Below are 18,818 nucleotides of genomic sequence, written 5' to 3'. Positions count from 1 at the left end.
TTAAAAAAAACAACAGAAAATTGAGCATACATTTAAGACCATTAATAAATTCACTTTTTGGAATGTACATTATCTTATCATTTTCATAGAAATTAAGCACATTTACCTCATCACCATAATGCACTCTCGAGTTTTTATTCACTGTGTAGTACGTTATAAAATTTGATTTAAAAATAGAATTTAGGGAGACATGCTTTATTGTTCTGAAAATGCAAAAACAAATCATGGAAAAATGGGCTTTATTCTTTTTTTGTAAATTCCTTTCATATTTGGAGTGAAAAAATACTTTGATTTGTTCACCGGTTTTATGTGATTCATCAGCTAGAATTTACTGTCCTGTGAAAAGTCTTTACACGTAAAGGAGTGCCACACCAGTTTCATTTGCATAGTACAATGTCTAGACCTCCCTGAAATGTTCTAAAATGAACTTGCTGGTATGTTAATTTGAATAGAAGCTGTGGTAATGGACCTTACTGGGATCAAGTCTGTCTAGTATGTCACAGGTATATTGTATTTCACAAACAAGTCTGTAACAAAGCATACCATGGTTTTTCTTTGAAATACCTTGGATGATAACTGCTTTGATCACAGTTTAGATGCTCTTGCATATTTACAGAGAATACTGATGTATAAAGCACATATCATATAGCATATTGCTTTCATGAAATCAAAGGATCTGTGTCAAAACTTAGTGAGCTCCCTAGACAGCATTTTGGGCATCACAGGCTGTCTAGTTAGGCAGCTCTTTAGGTTTTAAAAGACAGCCCTTGAATGTCCCGGTGAGACGGTTTCATTCATGCCCCTCCCACCGTCCTGAAATATAACACCTGCTTTCGGATTCTCCCTCAGTTGTGAATACAGTGACACAGAATCATCTTCACCACAGCAGAGGAGAGCTCACCTGGACTAAGCAGAGCAGTATGGGAGCATCATCCAGTTTACTGGATGAAAACAAATCCAACTACATAAAAGGTATGTGCTGTAGGTCATTAAGTGGTTTTGGAATTTACTTTAAAAGAGTTTTAGTGTGGAAATAGCATTAAAAGTTGTTTGTACATTAATGATTTATTTCCTGATGCCTCTACATAGTAAATAATAACAATAATAGGTTGTTCAACACTTTTCCCTATACTGCAATGATATGGGCAGAGAAAGCGGGTGGATGCTATCGAAATGCATGAGATGTTTTCTAATGTCCTACACTGCATGGCCTCTCTAGTAGAAAAAGATTCATGTTGAATTTGTACTTGTAAATGCCTCATTGGACAATGACTATCATCAGTGTCAGATAACTGCAGTAACCTGCACAGCTGAAGTGAGAGGCAGAAACCTGTTTGTTTTCTTCTTCTGGCCATTGAAACGATATGGGTGGAGGTTTTGGTGTGTGTGTGTGTGTGTGTGTAAAGGATTAAAAGCAGCTCTGCTATTTGCTCAAATGGAAAAACACCTTAGATCTGTCAGCTGACAAAACATGCTGAAAGAGCATTAGGTTACTGAGGGTGTTGTTGAAATGTGTTTTAAACTACATTTCAGATATTTTTCCATTCATTCTCAAAATTTAGTTTGATTTTTAATGAAAGGCTCATTCTCAGGAAACTCGGGACATTTGCATCTGAAAATGTCTAGCGATTATTTTGTTTGAAAATATCACTGCTAAACTTTCAACACCCAAAAATTGTAACTGCTAAAAGGGCATGTCCCCCAAATATTATATAAATGGTCAACAAATAGGTTTTTCATTGGCTGATTTTGAAACAATTATCCCCATTCCCGAAGAAGTGGTTACAAACTTGCAATGTACTACTAATTTTGATGTGTTTATCCTTATGTAAACGCATTACAATTTTTAGTCCCATCAGAGTAAGTTTAATAATAATTAGTATTTTTATGTCTATGCATTTCACATGCACTTTCATTGAAAGCAAATTACAGAGAATTCAAGCTAGTGTATATATTTTGCCAGTCTGTGCATTCCCAGGTAACTGAACCTTGTTCCACGTGCTACACTCTACCAGTTGAGTTACAGGATTTTAAATATTAAATAGAATAGAATAGAATCTATATTAACCTATATTACATTTAAAATTTGGTGCAAACATGCCCAACAATAGCCTTAACTAGCAAATATTGTCAGACAATGTGGATATTGTAGATATTGTTCCACAAACATGCACAGAGAGAACTTTTTTTTTGATGATGTAATATAAGTAAAACCATAATAAATATCTGATAAAGACTTTGTCTAAACATGGACAATTGTATTACTTATCGCTCCTTCAAATATCAGTTTATAAAGAAGTCCTATTGTTGCTGCATAACTGTGTTGGAGTGTCAAAGACAGATTCTGCATTTTTTTCACTTCCTGAAATTATTAATTTCAATAAAATATTTTTTTTTGTCAAATTAGATTTAATGGTGATGTTTTTCCATCTCACAAAACAGAGGCTTTATATTTAGTATCCTGTTAATTATGTTATGGGAACACAAATATGACCATTTCCTGTGAATAGTAAGAAGAGTAAAGTAAAGAGAGTAAACTCAAATGATGTGCTTTCACACTTAAGAAGGTGAAAAGAGAGTGCTCAACAGCTGCTCATTGTCAAGGATGTAAAAAAAAAAAAACTCGAACAAACACATGTACAGGTGTTTAGGAACATTCCCCTGTCAACCTTGTACTTCTTGTTGAAGTGTAATGATGTCTGTGTTGAGGTATGTTCATGCAGAACTGGCTTTGCAGGTCATGCCGTCTCATAACGTCTATGGTAGGCCAAGCATCTTACACGTCTGAGCTCAAGAATTTAAGACATCTCAAACCACAGTTCCTTCCAAAACGATGAATCTCTTCTTTGCGAATAAAACAATAGCTCAAGGAAGACTGCATGACGAGATGTACTGTACACTGCAAAGAGAGAGAAAACGGTGATAGAGCAGCTCGTTACAGTATACTTTCACTCCTTTGTGAAATATGTTGGAAGTGAATGCCATAGCTCTCAGCTGTCATCTAAATTTAGTTGCATGTTACATAATGCAAGAATCTGAAAATTTATTAAAAATTTACACAAGGAATTTGAGAAAGTAGGAACACCCTCTCAGAGTGAACATTCTGGTTTGGGTGTTAAATTTAAAAGTTCAATCAGTTACAGGGAAACGATTAATTACACATACTGTATTAGTAACACTGCAAAATGTTTACATCAAGGCAAATGCTTTTGCATTTTCTCCCTCAAGACATATTTCTTTATTTCTGAAAACAGTATATAAAATGTTTTGTTATATGTTTTACAAATATAGTCAGATGTTAGTCGTGATGTGCAGCCTTCTGCCATGATTAAATTACTTAATAAGTACTTAATAAAATATAAAAGACACAAATAATCTTTACAAGTAGTATTAATAGTTTATAGGTAAATAATAAATCTGATTTTAGTTCTTCAACAAAAATAACCGTGTTTGAGGGGGCAAGTGAGTCAGAAGTCAGAAGAACAAAGAGTGAAAAATGTAAGGGGGTCTGAATACTTTCCGTACCCACTGTATGTTGGTTTTCATGCTGGAGACCTGCATTTATTAATTTGTTGGTGTTTTTAAATTATTTTAATATTACTTTTATGTAACCACTATACAGTATGTACCACGTATATGCTGTAGTGACCAATCAGCACCCAGAACTGGAACTTTCCATTTTAGAATCAAGATTATATAGTTATATAACACTGACAAGGAGTGTGGAAATGTTCAGGCAGGAAGTAGTAGTCAGATTGGCTGTAAACACACATTAATATCTTCTGCTCAATGCTGTATTGTTTAGCTAATTTTGTATGTGGTACTGGGAAAAACACAATGTTCCTTTGAGACGTGCAGCTCATTTAGACAATCTGCTGTGAATTTCCTCTCCACTCACCTCTGGACTGTACCTATTTTGTATCAGATGTTATTTTAGGCAATCAGTTTCCTTTCCTCTCATTTTTGATTTGTGCCCTCTGTACTGCAAGCTGTTTTTATAGGTTGGACTCATTGATGGTGCACTCTTCTCCAATTGAAGTGCTAATTAGAATTAAAGATTAAAGTTGTTGATTATCTCATGAAACAAGGTAGCACTTTAATAATAACAATAAGGTTCCATGTGTTAACATTAGTTAACGGGAAATAATTCTTTTCATTTATTGATCTCCGATAATGATATCAACAACATCTATAATTAATAGGCTACATTAAACCCTTTGTTTCTTCCAGCTGTAATGTAGCATGTAATAATATCATGTAATTGATAAAAAATGCGCAACTCCACATTATATGTATGAAACAAAGTTGTCTTTGTTTTCTGTTGTCTTGCAGGGCAAGTGGATGAAAAATTTAAGGAGTTTGCACCGATTTATAGGAAACAATATTCTCTGGCTTACCTGTCCCAGATCCGAGATGAACTTGAGCAACGCAAAGAGGAGCACACACAGCTTCTCAAGCAACGGGTAGGAATTAGATCTCATGTATGGATTCACTTCAAAACAAAGACACATGTATCATTAAGTCAATGATCATTTCTTCTTCGGAGATCGACTCGTTATATTTATTTACCCAGGCCTCTCCAGAGCCTGGAAAGGTGTTGTATGAAGAGAATGTGCAATGCTTTGATGACAGCAGGAAGTGGAAGGATAGATATATAGTAATCCGTGCCAATTACGTCCTGGAGTGCTATGAGAGCTACAAGGTATGAGCCATCATCCATCATCTAACAAATGTGCTTTCGCTGTGTGAGGTGATGATAACATTTACCCCATCATCTCTTACCTGATTTCCTGCAGAGGTTTTTGAAAGGCTCACCTCCACTACACAGACTGATGCCTACAGGAGGCACCATTCTGACTACAGAAGAGAAATACATGGAAATGATTAACCAGTGCTGCCCTTGCACTAGCAGTGAGTACAATTAGAGTACATGCACATATTTTAAGTGAGCTAACTTTCATCCACAAAATTAATACAACTCCAGTTGAGTGTATTGGCCTGCTCTGTAGGACTAAAATCCATCTTTACATTATTGAGTTCAGTATCAATTTTACAAAGTTAGTATCATTTAAAGTTTTTTTTTACTCATCTGATGGAGTCAGTGCAATTGAATCGATAATATTACTGATAATAATAATTGTCTTATAAACCTCATTCATTAAAAATAGAAATGATAAATGTTACCTTGTTTTCCAAAGAAATCAAAAATGATCCTATTTATTTTCTTTATGCATCTTAATGGTCTTATTCTGAATGATTTTTCCATGCCTTACATGGTGTGTTGTGTTGCAGATGTCCAGGAAGATTTTGCACCCCCTGTGGCGGACATGCCAGGGCAGTTCCCAGTTTATCTTAGACTTCCATACCGCCGAGATTTCTATTTCTGTTTCCAAGATGAGAACTCTCACGTTGAATTCATCTCCATCTTATCTGACTGTGTTCGCCACCAGAACAAAAGTATGACTTTCACTATGTTATGAAACCACAGTAGGAAGGTGTAACCCAGTGAAAGCTGTAGTGTGAAGAAATATTTGGTCTATTCAACAGATTTTCTCAAGAAGACGACGAGTGAGGTTAAGGCTTTCCTCAAAGCCATTCAGCTCTATAGGCAAGAGAAAGGCCAGTATGAATCATGGGATATGCTCCTAGGCAGTGATGTGCGGGTAGGTGTCCTTTCACAATAAACAACATAGCTGTCATCGTTTGTTGATCTAGTATGACATGGAATATTCCAGCTGTTTAAATGTAGAACACCACGCTAAAACAAAATCCTGATAATTGACATGTTTTGTAATTTAATGTGACAGTTATGACAATGTTTATCATTTCGAAACGGGCAGAACCAAACAGGCTCATTCTCTCTTTCTTTTCATAATGGTATAACTGGGTTTTTGTCCTGAAGAATTTAATGTTTTTCTCACTAAATGTTAGATTTGTGTATAAAAACACACCTAAATTGTTTCATGTTGTATTATACACTCCCACATGCGATATCTTTACTCACTCTCCAAAGCTACAAGTCACACGCTGTTACATCAGGGCTGATGTGGAATCTGAGTAATGCTGCACACTGGCAGTTTCACCCATTACAGCCAACATGACAATGAACTATCAATACATCACCTATGTCACATATTAAATAACTTGCTGGTAGTACATCATGTGCCATGAAGTGTCCTGAAGCTCTCAGTAAAAACACTGTGGAATATTTTTTCTGGTATATACTGTACACATAAGTACAGTTAAGAAAATTGATCATTCTTACTGATGGATTAGTTGCCTTTGAAGCCATTTTAAAATAGTTGAAATGCACAGCATATTATTAATCAATATTAATGTATTAAGCTGTTTGACAACCATAAACACATACAGTGGGAGTTCATTCTTATTCTTTGTTTGTTTGAATTGCTTATATAAACTAAAAGTAGTAATTTAAAAAGTAAAAAAAAAAGTAAATGCATATATATTTTTCATAATAAATTACTATATATACTACTGCTTCCTTGGATTGTTTTAAGAAACTTCTTAAGACATGTCTTTTTAGTAAAGCTTTTAATTTATGATTTATTACTGTGATTCTATTTTTGATATCATGTAGTTTTGGTTGATTTGTTATTTTGTTTGTACATGTTGTAGTGCTTTGAGTTTAAGAAAGGCACATTACAAATAAAATGTATTGTTATTTTATATATATATATATATATATATATATATATATATACACACAGGTGGTAAGAGAGAGTGGAGGGTGGTACCTGTTTGCTGAGCGCTCCTAATGCAAAACAATAAAGCAGAAGCAAACAAGATAAGAAAATTGAATTTTATAATGCCTGTGAGGGAAAATGTGTGTCGGGGGAGGTGGAGGAGCCCTCAGACTCAGCAGCACATCTCTGAGATGCATTACCAACAAGCTGCAATCATCATGCAGATCTATTTAGCTGTTATTCTGTTTTCATAGCCTGAAAGGCTAACGGGGGTTATATGGTGTCTCCGACTCCAGCCCTCCAGGAATATCTAGGATCTGTATAGCACAGAACATTTCAGTCAGCTTTGTGAGTTAATGGGGAAGCTTTTGGTGTCTCTCTTTCTTCCTCCAGCCCCCTTTTTCAGGATAAATGTTAAACAGATGGGCAATGACAGGACATGTTTAATGATGCTTTAACACCATGGAAAGAAACTTGCTCCACCAGGAGAAGAAACACACACAGGGAGACGTTCCTCATCGTTCAGAACATCAGAAGACAGCATCATCTATCATGCATACAGCAGGTGTTATCACTCAGTGCCGCTTGTGGCTCACCCACTCTCACCTGAGTCACTTTGAGAAGTCAGGAGGACAAGTAAACAACTTGTTACTGCTCTGGGTACCAAACCTCTAAAGACGGACACATTTCTGTTTTAATACATCTGCTGCGACACAGAAGCTCACATATTAAGTCTTAAAAGATGATGTGTTTCTGCGCTTTTAGCAGCATAACGCTCTTGTCAAAATTAAGCATCATGAATTTAAATTGTATTTATTTAAATAGGTATAATATGTCACACTTCTCTAGTAAGTTTTGTCTGTGTGTGAAGACGCTGCAGGCCGTGGTGTAGCGCAAACCCGTGAATGAATGTTCCGAAGTAAACATCTACGGATTTCCCATGCTCAGGGAGTAGGGAGCAATGAACACTGTGTAGGGACCCTGTCAGTCAGAACACAGTTCATGCACGGAGCTCTCTTCTAACGAGCTGATGATCTGAATCAGGTGTGTTATATAAGAGAGACATGCAAAATATGCAGAGCGGTGGGTTGCGAGGACTGGAATTGAGAACCACTGTTCTAGATCTCTCATTATTATGAGAGATGAGGGGAGAGGATGCTGGCGCATTGTGGCTGCCGCTTCTCCATCAACGCGTTAAAATTGTTTGTTTGTTCTAGTGTGTTGTATTGGCTTGATGTTGCTTGTGTGGTGACTCCGCTGCTTTCTGTTCTGACTGCCTGGACTTTTGTCTTCTGGAATATACCTGCTGCTAATATGTGGCCTTGCTCGATCCTACTCGCTTGTATACTGGTACTATTTGGAGTTTACCGCAAGATTAATTTCGATTATCCGGACTTCATCATGCTAAAATACTCTGCCATGGAACTTGTACAGCTTGGTCATTCAGCGCCTCCTGCTACCAGTGTTTTCGAAACACTGTGATCACGACATCTTATACGCTCATTGAGGCTCCCACCGGAACCTGCGTGCTAGCGGTGCCGTTATAAACTCAGTTTGGTCACAAAGGCGTTTGGATTGCCGTAATCTATCTACACGTTGTGCCTGTCCTGTTAATTTCTCCTACCTCCTACCTACCAGAAGTCTTCTGCATCCAGTGGAGGTGTCTGCCTTGACACATTCAAGTTTGTGCACATCTGAACACTCGCTCTATAAACAATAAAGCGGCTTCAATATCTGACATTGTTGTGGACAAAGAACTGGACTTTTTTTGCCTCTGTGAAACATGGCATCAGCCAAATTACTATTTCAATCTAAATATGTGTGCTCTGCCTGGCTACACTTATATTGACCGGCCGCATTCCACAGGTAGAGGTGGTGGTCTTGCTGTCATTTATAGGTCTGATGTTGCAGTGACTGAGGTCCCATTGCCTTCCTTTTCATCATTTGAATGCTTGGCATTTAAAATTAATGGTCTCTCATGAGTTCTTGCCTTAACCATCTGTCGTTCTCCCAAACTTAATTTGGTGGGGAGTTTTTTCAGAATGTATTGAGCTTTTGACACTTGTCAGTTCAATCTGCCCTGTTATTCTTTTAACTCGTGATTTAAACCTTCATGTTGACAACTTGGATTGCAATAATGCTGCGAGCTTTATGGATACTCTAGAATGTTTTAACTTCACCCAGCATGTTAACTTTCCGACACACAAACATGGTCATATATTAGATCTGGTTTGCCCTTCAGGAGTAATTATTGAACAACTTGAGTGTACTTATGTTTGTATAAGTGACCACAAGCTCCTCACGTTCAATCTGACTTCTCCTTTGCAGCCTATGAAAGAACGTGTTATAAGTTTCAGGAAAATCACTGATATTGATCTTGACCATCTTAGTCATACTATTGGTGACTTACCAGTTATGGCCTCCATTGACCAATATAACACTGCTTTTACATCTGTTCTGTATAAGTTTGCCCCTCTGAAAAAAAACGTTTTTGTTTCTTTTAAGAGATCATCTCCTTGGTATACACCTGAGTTACGCCAAATGAAGGCTTTAGGCAGGCAGTTAGAGTGAAAATACAAAAAATCTAGCCTACCAGTCCATAATCAATTTTTGATCAGCATCAGATTGAGTATCATAATGCTCTAAAATTGGCATATTATTCTGCTCTCATAGGTAGTGACATCTCCAATCCCAGAGTTCTGTTCAGAACAGTCAATAATATTATTAAACCTCCTAGTAACATTAATTGTTCCACCACTGAGCAGTGTAATGAGTTTCTCAAATATTTGTCATCCAAAATAGAGAATATTTATAGTGCTATTACCTGTGATGATGCTTCTGAACTTGAGTTGCATCCGCCTAATTTCTCTGGTCTTGTTTTTTCAAGTTTCAATGCTGTTGATTTTATTTCCAAACTTGTTTTGTCAATGAATTCAACTACTTGCATACTTGATCCACTCCCTACTACTGTTAAAAAAAACAAAAAAACTGTCTGCCAGTTATTGTATCCCCCATCACTGCTATTGTCAATGCTTCACTCAATGCAGGGACTGTCTCTCCTGCTTTAAAGATGGCAGCAGTGACGCCAGTTATTAAAAAGCCTGGGAGTGATACTGCTGATATGTCTAATTATCAACCAATTTCAAACATATCATTCATGGCAAAAGTCCTTGAGCGTGTGGTTGTTGGCCAACTTCAAACCCATCTTTATACAAATAGCCTACTAGAAACGTCTCAATCTGGGTTTAGGTCTGGACACAGTACGGAGACTGCTCTAGTCAGGGTCCTGAATGACCTCCTCGTTATAGCTGATTCTGGGGAATGTGGTATTTTGGTTTTGTTAGATCTTAGTGCTGAATTTGACACTGTATGTCACAGCATATTATTGGACAGATTATGTAGGTGAATTTGTCTGTCGGGTACTGTGTTGAACTACTAATAGATCTCAGACTGTGCCTTTGTGTCAGGGTGTCCCTCAGGGGTCAGTTTTGGGTCCTGATTTATTTAGTATATACATGCTGCCTCTGGGACAGGTTATTCAGAAGTATGGCCTGAGCTATCACTGTTATGCTGATGACACCCAGATTTATATTAGCACTCAGCCTGATCTCACTTCCTCCTCTTCGACTCTGTTTGTTGGAAATTAAGGCATGAATGAAACACGATTTTCTCAAGCTTAATTGTTCCAAAACCAAAGTTTTATTAATTGACACTCCTTCTAATATTAAAAAGTGCAACTATTTTAAACTTTCAGTTAACAATACCCAAATGTCCTATTCTGTCCTGTTGCGTGACTTGGGCGTGATTTTTGATGCTCAGCTGACTTTTAATTCTCATTTTAAAAACATTACGATGGTTGCTTTTTTTTCCATCTTCAGAACATTGCTCGCTTTAGACCATTCCTCTCCAGGCCTGATGCTGATAGGCTTATCCATGCCTTCATCACATTGAGGCTTGATTAATGTAATTCTCCGTTTTTCCTGCAAGTTCAATTAAGGGGTTGCAATATATACAAAACTCAGCCGCCTGTGTTTTGGCATACACATCCTCATGCCAGCACATTACTCCCGTGCTCCAGCAACTGCATTGGCTTCCAGTTCAATCACATATTGATTTAAAAAATGTGATTTTAACATACAAAGCAGTAAATGGATTGGCTCCAATTTACATCCATGATTTAGTCATTCCATCCATACACTCTCTCTGCTCTGCTTTCTCTCCCTCTGTGCCAGCCACGTTGTCAACTAAAAACTATGGGGGGAGGTCCTTTTCCTACAATGCCCCCAAGTTATGGAACTTATTATCTGCATCTATTAGGAATGCTACATCTTTGGATTGTTTTAAGAAACTTCGTAAGACACATCTTTTTAGCCAAGCTTTTAATTTATAGTTTATTATTGTGTATTTTTTATATGATGTATTTTTTACTATGTACATGTGTACATGTTGTAGTGCTTTGAGTTTAAGAAAGGCACATTACAAATAAAATGTATTGTTATTTTATATATATATATATATATATATATATATATATATACACACATTTTACACATGTATACATTTTATAATATAGTATTGTTGCCTGTTGTCACAGTTTCTGTTCATTTAAATTATTTTATTTGGATTGTGTTTGAGCAATGGCTGAAGGCAGGTCAGTGATTGATTTGTGGTTATAGGTAAACAGATCATAGTCTATTGTTCATTTCAGTCTAGTCTGTGGTTTAAGGTTACATAAACTGTGCCTTTTGGGGTTTAGCAATTAAGAGTTTGCTCTCAGTGTATGTTCAGCTACGTGTGTGTAATATTTCTGAATCTTGTGTGTGTGTGTTTAGGGTCTTGCTAATCTGTTCATGGAGGACTCAATGCCCTTTCTAGAGAAAGAATTGGAGCCATGTTTGAAAAGCAAGAGGGCAGACAAGAGGAGAGTGTGGTTTGCGGTGTGTTTCTTTCCTACTTAGATCTTCTGCTGTAGCAATTGTACAGATAAATTCCTATTATGGCACTGGATTTCTCCAGAACCTGCCCTTGATACTTGAAACTGGGGTGTGATGTTGACGTACATCTAGGATGCCCCACACCCAAATAGCTTTAGGCCAGGGAGGACAGAAATGTCACTGTGTTTCCTAAAGGGTGGAACAAACCAGAAACGCATTACATTCCATAGCTGTGATTACTGACATATTCATCACTGAAAAACAAAGAATGATTAATAGAACACTTATGAATGATTCATGTTATTAATGAATGACCCTTGACCCCAGCCATTTGTCTTATAGACGGTTGAAGCCACTTATTTCCTGCTGCAAGAGCATCTATTTGAAAGGATGAAAACACTGAAGCAGGAGTGCCAAGAGAGGGTGAAACGACAGGACGTGCTCATGCGCTCTGATATGGACCAGATCACCAGCTCAACAGCTTTCCTGGAGGGCAAACTCAGAGGTACATGATCACACTAAAAACAAGCCCGTTTCTTGCTTTTAAGAGCCGTTCAAAGAATAAATAAAATCTCTCACTGGCCAAACGTCTACTATTACATAATGTACACCCGTTCAAAAAGGTTTTATTTAAGGAATTCGTACATTTATTCAGCAAGGGTGCATTAAAAGTAAGATTAAAGAAATTTATAATGCTATGAAGCATTTATATTTCAAAAATAAATGCTGTTTAAAAAAAAAACTCTATTCATATCCTGAAAACAATGGTTAAGGTTTCTACAAAAATATTAAGCAGCACAATTGTTTCCAGTATTTATAAGAATAAGAAATGTTTCTTAAACACCAAATCGGCATATTAGTATGATTTCTGAAGAATCATGTGACACTGAAGACTGGAGTTAGAATATATTAAAATATTTAAAAAAATTCACAATATTGCCATTTTACTGTAATCAAATAAATGAAGTGAAGTGAAGTGACGTGACATGTGGCCAAGTATGGTGACCCATACTCGGAATTAGTGCTCTGCATTTACCCATCCTAAGTGCACACACACAGCAGTGAACACACACAAACCGTGAACACACACCCGGAGCAGTGGGCAGCCATTTATGCTGCGGCGCCCGGGGAGCAGTTGGGGGTTCGGTGCCTTGCTCAAGGGCACCTCAGTCGTGGTATTGAAGGTGGAGAGAGCGCTGTACATTCACTCCCCCCACCTACAATCCCTGCCGGTACGAGACTCGAACCCACAACCTTTGGGTTATGAGTCCGACTCTCTAACCATTAGGCCACGACTTTCCCTTAAATGCAGCTTTCCCTTAAATGCAGCCTTGTTGAGCATAAGAGACTTTTTAAAAAACATCTTACCGACCCAAAACCTTTGAACGGTAGTGTTTGATGTACATATTTATAAATACTTTATAAATGTACATTTCTTTTGCATGTTCATTAGTGAAGGTTAATGCGTTTTTGGTCCCCGTTACTGTTGTAAAAATTTGTATATATCTGAGTCTAAGTACTACATTTTTTCTCTTCCCACCTGGTTAGCCATGGTAACTGAGCCAGCAACGAAATACTGCACAGAGAAGGTGCAGCCGTACCTGCCAGCCATCTTGGAGGAAGTGATGGGACCCATAAGCCTGGGCTTCACAGAGGCCCGGGACTTGAGCGAGGGCATGATGGAGCAGCTGTGTCAGGACTTCCAGGACATTGAGCAGAGGGAGGAGCTCCGACAGGTGAGAAAAACCATAAACACCATAAAAAGTCCTTATGACTTGAACTATATTTAACTGTATACTCTTTCTCTCTCACTGAAGGCTCTGTTTAAGATGAGCAAGGCTAATTTACAGAGCTGTTATGAGAAAGTGAATGGACTGGCAGATCACGTCCAAGAGCTACAGCAAACCTTCAACTATCACAATAAAGGTCTGGTGGACAGCACACAGATTGACTTAAAACAGGTACCCAAAACTGTGTATCCAAGAAGCCAACTCTTTTCTAACTTTCTGTGACTGATTCTGATCCAAAACGTGTCTGTTGTGTGATTGTTTTAGCTGATGGAGAATACAGAAAACACCTTTGAGCTGCTTGTGCGAAAGGCTCTGGAGGATCCATCGGTCAGTCTTTCAATGGCTATGCAAAAGGCTTCGAACAGGGTTCTGAAGGTAAACATATAACTTTTCATTAACAAACACAGATGTCTGTGTTAGATTGCTTAATTTAATTTGTCTTCATGCTTCAGCAATTTGATTATGACAGCAGCACAGTGAGGAAGAGGATCTTGCAGGAGGCTTTGATCAACATCACTCTACCCAGCATCAAGAAGCACCTGGCCCCATCCTTCAAAGAGGTACATTTGAGATTAGTTGCATAATGATAAACAGCTACGTAAATACAAGAAGTGAAAGATTTCATATATTTACCATTGATGGTTTATATCTTCTAATAAATGTGTCTTTTCTCAAAATGTACTTTTAGGAACTACCCAAATTTGAGCAATACATATTTGCTGATTATACAAACTTCATTAATGTGGAAAACGTGTATGAGGACATTATCCAGGAGATACTGGAAAAAGACGTCAGCATGGGTATGTCACATGATCACAGCAAGGCCTCTACACACTGCCTATGCAAAGATGTTATTGATATTAGGGTCATTATTACAGTAGGTATAAATCACTGAATTAAAAATAAATTCATGCATTTTTAGAACAATTATGATGTTAGCACATTCACGTACAGTGGCCGCAAAATGTTTTAAAAATAAACATGTTTAGATGTCTTGGTATTATAACAAAATATCAAACCAAATTATATTTTTAAAGACATTTCATAGGGCTTTTAATAAATTGCTGTTTGATATTGTATGCTTCATTATTTCAATTAATTAGACATGCTTTTTAAAATAAAATTAAACCATTAAAACAGTCTAGAAAAATAAAAATGGAAAAACGGAATTTGGAAAATAAATAAAACAGAATTGATTACATTTAATTTTACCATTAAAAGAGTCTAGAGGGGAAAAAAACGGAATCCAGAAAAATCCAAACAGAAAAAATTGAATTTGAGAAAAAATAAAATGGATTTCATAGGGCACTAGAAATTATTACTATATATTATTATTAGAATTAGCTTTTAGATTTCCCTAAAATAAAATTCTCAAATCCGATTTGTGCTTCTGATTGGCAGTGGTCAAGGAGGCAGCCAGCAAGAAGAAATTCAACCTGTTCTCAGAAAGCAGATACAATTTCAGTGTGTCCAGCTTATCCTTTACACCCCCAGGATCCGCACCCAGCAGCCCAGGACATTTAAATACCTCCCCAAGACTGCGCACACCCATGCCGCTCTCCCCGCTGCTGGGCAATGGCCTGACAGCAAACCAATCTGTGACTGTTCACTTGTCAGAAAGCAGTGCACTGGAACAACCTCTGCCTATCATGGGAATAATCGATGAAGGAGAAAACAAAACACTCTTAGAGGAGAGCAGTGATGACGTATTTGTCACTGCTGAAACATCAACCTTGGATACATCAGCTGAGACTAAACCAGAACTCACCACAAATGCCATGGAAGCTTTTGTAAGTTCCATTCCCATTATTAAGGTAACAGAAGCTGTAGAAAGTGCTGGTAGTAGCAATTTACCAACAGGAGGTGATGCAATGTCTTCAGACTTTGCTAATAAGCCCACAGTAGTAGTCAACCCAATCTGTATGAAAACCTCTGGCTCTAATGATGAGCCTGCTGAAACCGAGGACAACAGCGAGGAAATGACAGAAGATTCGTCAAATGATCCAGCCCGGATTAAGGCACTAATACATGAAGAAAGCACATATCCGATCGCAGTTTGTTTATCTATTCAAGATGCAGAGGACGGAGATATCTACAAAGAGTTCACAGGCAAACAAATCATGGATCTTTCAGAAAAAGCCTCAGAATCCCAGTCTTTACCAAAACTAGAAGATGAGCCCAGGCCCCTGGACTGTGTGAAGGAGATCCGGGACCTGGTAGTGGAGGTTATTGAAATAGAGGACATGGTTCAACCTTCCAAAGACAATGGAGAAAAAGTTCAAGTTCAAACGTTCGAGGAACAAGATGTTGTAGTTTAAGTTTCAATGACCATGTCAGGAATTAAAACTTGTTCACCCCTTCATTTTTGTGTGTTAGGAGACAAACTGTACATTTTGAAGTTGGTTTCATCATTGCACAGAAGGTAATTATAGTTTACTGTAGATATACTGTATATGTATATACACACCACTATTCAAATGTTTGGGGTCAGTAAGATTTTTTTTTTTTTAAGAAATTTATATTTTATATTGATGAAATTGATAAACTGACACTAAGAACAGTAATAATGTACAAAAAAAAATATTTTGATTAAATGCTGTTCTTTTAAACTTTGTATTCATCAAAACATCTTAAAAGTATCACAATGCCCACTATAATAATATGCAGAACTCCTGTAAAATTACATTATAAAATATATTCTTTAAACTGTAATATTTCAGAATATTAACATTAAAAAAAATCTTACCAACACCAAACTTTTCAAAGGTAGTATATATATATTGTGTTGTATAAAAGTAGTTAAAGAGAATTAAATGTTTTTTTTCTATCTAATAAGGATTATTTGAATAAAATAAATGTAATATAGATAATCTTATTTCAATATTGTTTTAAGCTAATATGTACAAATGAATTGCTTTGTTAGCATTTGAATAATATATGAAATCTAATTTGTAACAAATATTGAGTTTGGAAATGAGTGTCCTTTGTGAATCTTTATGAGAAATCCTTCAGAAAGAAACATGCCATTTTTACAATTCCGGCAAGGTAGTTTTCAATCTTCACAACATGAGTAAAGGTTAAACAATAAGGGTCTTGAACATTTCCCCAAAATGCAAAGCTTTGTCAAAGTCTGCCATGAACCAGGGATGACTGTTTACCTTAGACCCACAATGCAGGCCCGACAGGTTTGTTTTCCATGGAATCTGGATCTGTGACATATCGACAGCGAGCTGCTGTTTGTTGTTATGCACAAACGTTGAGTGCCAAGTACATCTGCCACATGTGCACTGCAGGTACATTCAGCAGAACCACTGAGATCTGTGTTATATGGAGACAGTCACTACAGATTCTGCTCCGGGCATTTGGCTCCCTATATGAGATCCACATTAACAATAAGACAGTCCATTAATGCATAAATATGCATAACCACCCTTTTAAGGAATGTCTGAATGATGGGCGTGAATGATTAAGAATGAATGAGATACACGGCATTTCACTACAATCAATGAAAGTAAACATGGTAAGCATTTGCTGAGTTCCTGCTGTGCTAAAACCCAACTATATGCAAAAGATTTCTATCAAAGTAACATACACAAGGAAAGCTTTTAAACATCAATTTATGTATCTCATATTGCACCACATAAAATAAAAAGGCAATTTATATAAAACAGTAATTAAGACAAGTCCCAGGCACCAATGAAATTGAGTTTCATAAATACTAAAACACACATAAAAGAGACCAGTATTATTTCAAAAGTACACTTGAGTTTGGCTACATTACAAAATACATATGAGAGGAGAGTTTACATATCAAACTTTATGTAAACATACGCAAAACTGAAGGAAATCCTATTATGGATGACAATGATTGACTTAACGGAGTACATGAAATGCAACTAAAGCTACACAATATTTTGCTTCCAGAAACCTAAGCAACTGTCATGCATTAAATGGATTTGCTTTAATGTATAAATAAATGGTGTTTTCAACACTCATAACTTAACTCACCTACATCACTGAAACCGCATGCAACTAAAATCCTACTTTTGTTCTATTGCACAGAAAAGGCAATGTGGTGCCATTCGCTTCTTCAGTGTTGACAAGCAATACACAGTAGGCTAAAGTAGGATGTGTTAAAACTACATGATCGAGCTCAAAGTGAGGGCTGCAAATCATAGCTTCATTGAGAACATTCAGCTTAAAACACATTCAGACTGAGATTCACATGGAATGTAATCAATATCCACATATTACATAGAAAGAAATACTGATGATGAAGAAAATCAGTAGTGTTGCTTTCATTCGAAATGGTAAAGAGACTTATCAAGCATCTTTTGAGAACCATTTAATTGGTTTTTAATAGGTTTTAGGTCTTTCCTGACACTCTCCTACCGTGATGCCGTGTAACCGTAATACAACTGCTCATCAGGCCGAAAGCCGTAAGCCGTGGCAGGACGCGCTGGAGTCACACCCATCTGTCCGTACCCGTCTGTCAAAGAACTGGAGGAAGAAAAACACAGACAACTGTCAGCCTGTCACATCACTGCTGAAGAGATTCATCTCAAAATCTAACATAAATCGTGTAAATGTGTATTTTATTAGGAAATGACTTGTGTATGGGTTAGATAAAGGTTATGTGCATCACTAGATGGCGCTCTGATTCTGCAAAACAAAACTACCTAGATTAAAACAGAACTGCTCCAAACCTACATGGTGAAATACCAAATATATAAGTAATAATTATAATAAATTATATAAATTTACTTTATATCATATTATATGATATTTATACTTGGAGTGAATAAAATTATTCTAAAATTATATTAATTCCCAATGGCAAATGCCCAATGAGATCATATCATATAATTATATTATATTATATATTATTCACACCAGGAGTGTTTACAAATTAAAAATTTGATTTTAAAACCATGAGAATGACATTTTTATAATTATTATTATTATGCATACTCTTCTTAAATTAAATTGTGAAGTCCTCTGGGAAGCAAAGCTGTTTTAAAATAAATAAATACAAATTATTTATAAATTTATATTAGTGCTGTCAAACGATTAATCGCATACAAAAAGTTTTTGTTTGCATAATACATGTGTGTTCTATGTATAGTTATTATGTATATATAAATACACATAAATACAGTATATATTTTGAAAGTATTTACATGTCTATATTTATATTCATAAAATTTATATTTTAAATATATTTAATATATAAACAACATATTTTTCTGAAATATATACATGCGTGTGTGTATTTATATATACATAATAAATCTACACAGTACACACACACATATAATGTAAACAAAAACTTATTTTGGATGCGATTAATGGTTTGACAGCACTATATATATATATATATATATATATAT

The 18,818-nt window shown here is 36.4% G+C and overlaps 2 protein-coding genes across 2 annotated transcripts in view; one reads left to right on the top strand and one right to left on the bottom strand.

Annotated features, from left to right (window-relative positions):
• Positions 1 to 868: 868 nt before the first annotated feature.
• On the top strand, positions 869 to 15,926 carry LOC107553453 (protein Niban-like). Its single transcript, XM_016235643.1, has 14 exons — positions 869 to 972; positions 4,333 to 4,463; positions 4,574 to 4,702; positions 4,797 to 4,911; positions 5,293 to 5,457; positions 5,548 to 5,663; positions 11,537 to 11,641; positions 11,981 to 12,143; positions 13,187 to 13,374; positions 13,456 to 13,599; positions 13,693 to 13,803; positions 13,881 to 13,988; positions 14,117 to 14,228; positions 14,830 to 15,926. The coding sequence occupies exons 1-14, from the start codon at positions 921 to 923 to the stop codon at positions 15,744 to 15,746; spliced, it is 2,556 nt and encodes an 851-aa protein (XP_016091129.1). The 5' UTR covers positions 869 to 920; the 3' UTR covers positions 15,747 to 15,926.
• An 859-nt stretch (positions 15,927 to 16,785) lies between these two features.
• The window catches only part of LOC107553501 (kinesin-associated protein 3-like), a 33,112-nt gene continuing 31,079 nt past the window's right edge, over positions 16,786 to 18,818 (bottom strand). Inside the window, exon 20 of the mRNA XM_016235746.1 lies at positions 16,786 to 17,928. Coding sequence (XP_016091232.1) covers positions 17,817 to 17,928 — 112 coding nt within the window. The 3' untranslated portion in view covers positions 16,786 to 17,816. The remainder of the gene's footprint in view (positions 17,929 to 18,818) is intronic.

The sequence above is a fragment of the Sinocyclocheilus grahami genome, unplaced genomic scaffold (assembly GCF_001515645.1).
Source record: "Sinocyclocheilus grahami isolate Dianchi unplaced genomic scaffold, SAMN03320097.WGS_v1.1 scaffold473.1, whole genome shotgun sequence".
Classification (NCBI taxonomy): domain Eukaryota; kingdom Metazoa; phylum Chordata; class Actinopteri; order Cypriniformes; family Cyprinidae; genus Sinocyclocheilus; species Sinocyclocheilus grahami.
This window is presented reverse-complemented; position numbering and strand designations above follow the sequence as displayed.

Excerpts from the sequence above, each read along its gene's own strand:
- LOC107553453 (XM_016235643.1), top strand. The coding sequence starts at position 921 with ATGGGAGCATCATCCAGTTTACTGGATGAAAACAAATCCAACTACATA. Across the intron at positions 11,642-11,980 it reads AGAGGAGAGTGTGGTTTGCG|ACGGTTGAAGCCACTTATTT; the intron begins GTGTGTTTCTTT and ends TTTGTCTTATAG. Across the intron at positions 13,804-13,880 it reads CTTCGAACAGGGTTCTGAAG|CAATTTGATTATGACAGCAG; the intron begins GTAAACATATAA and ends TTCATGCTTCAG.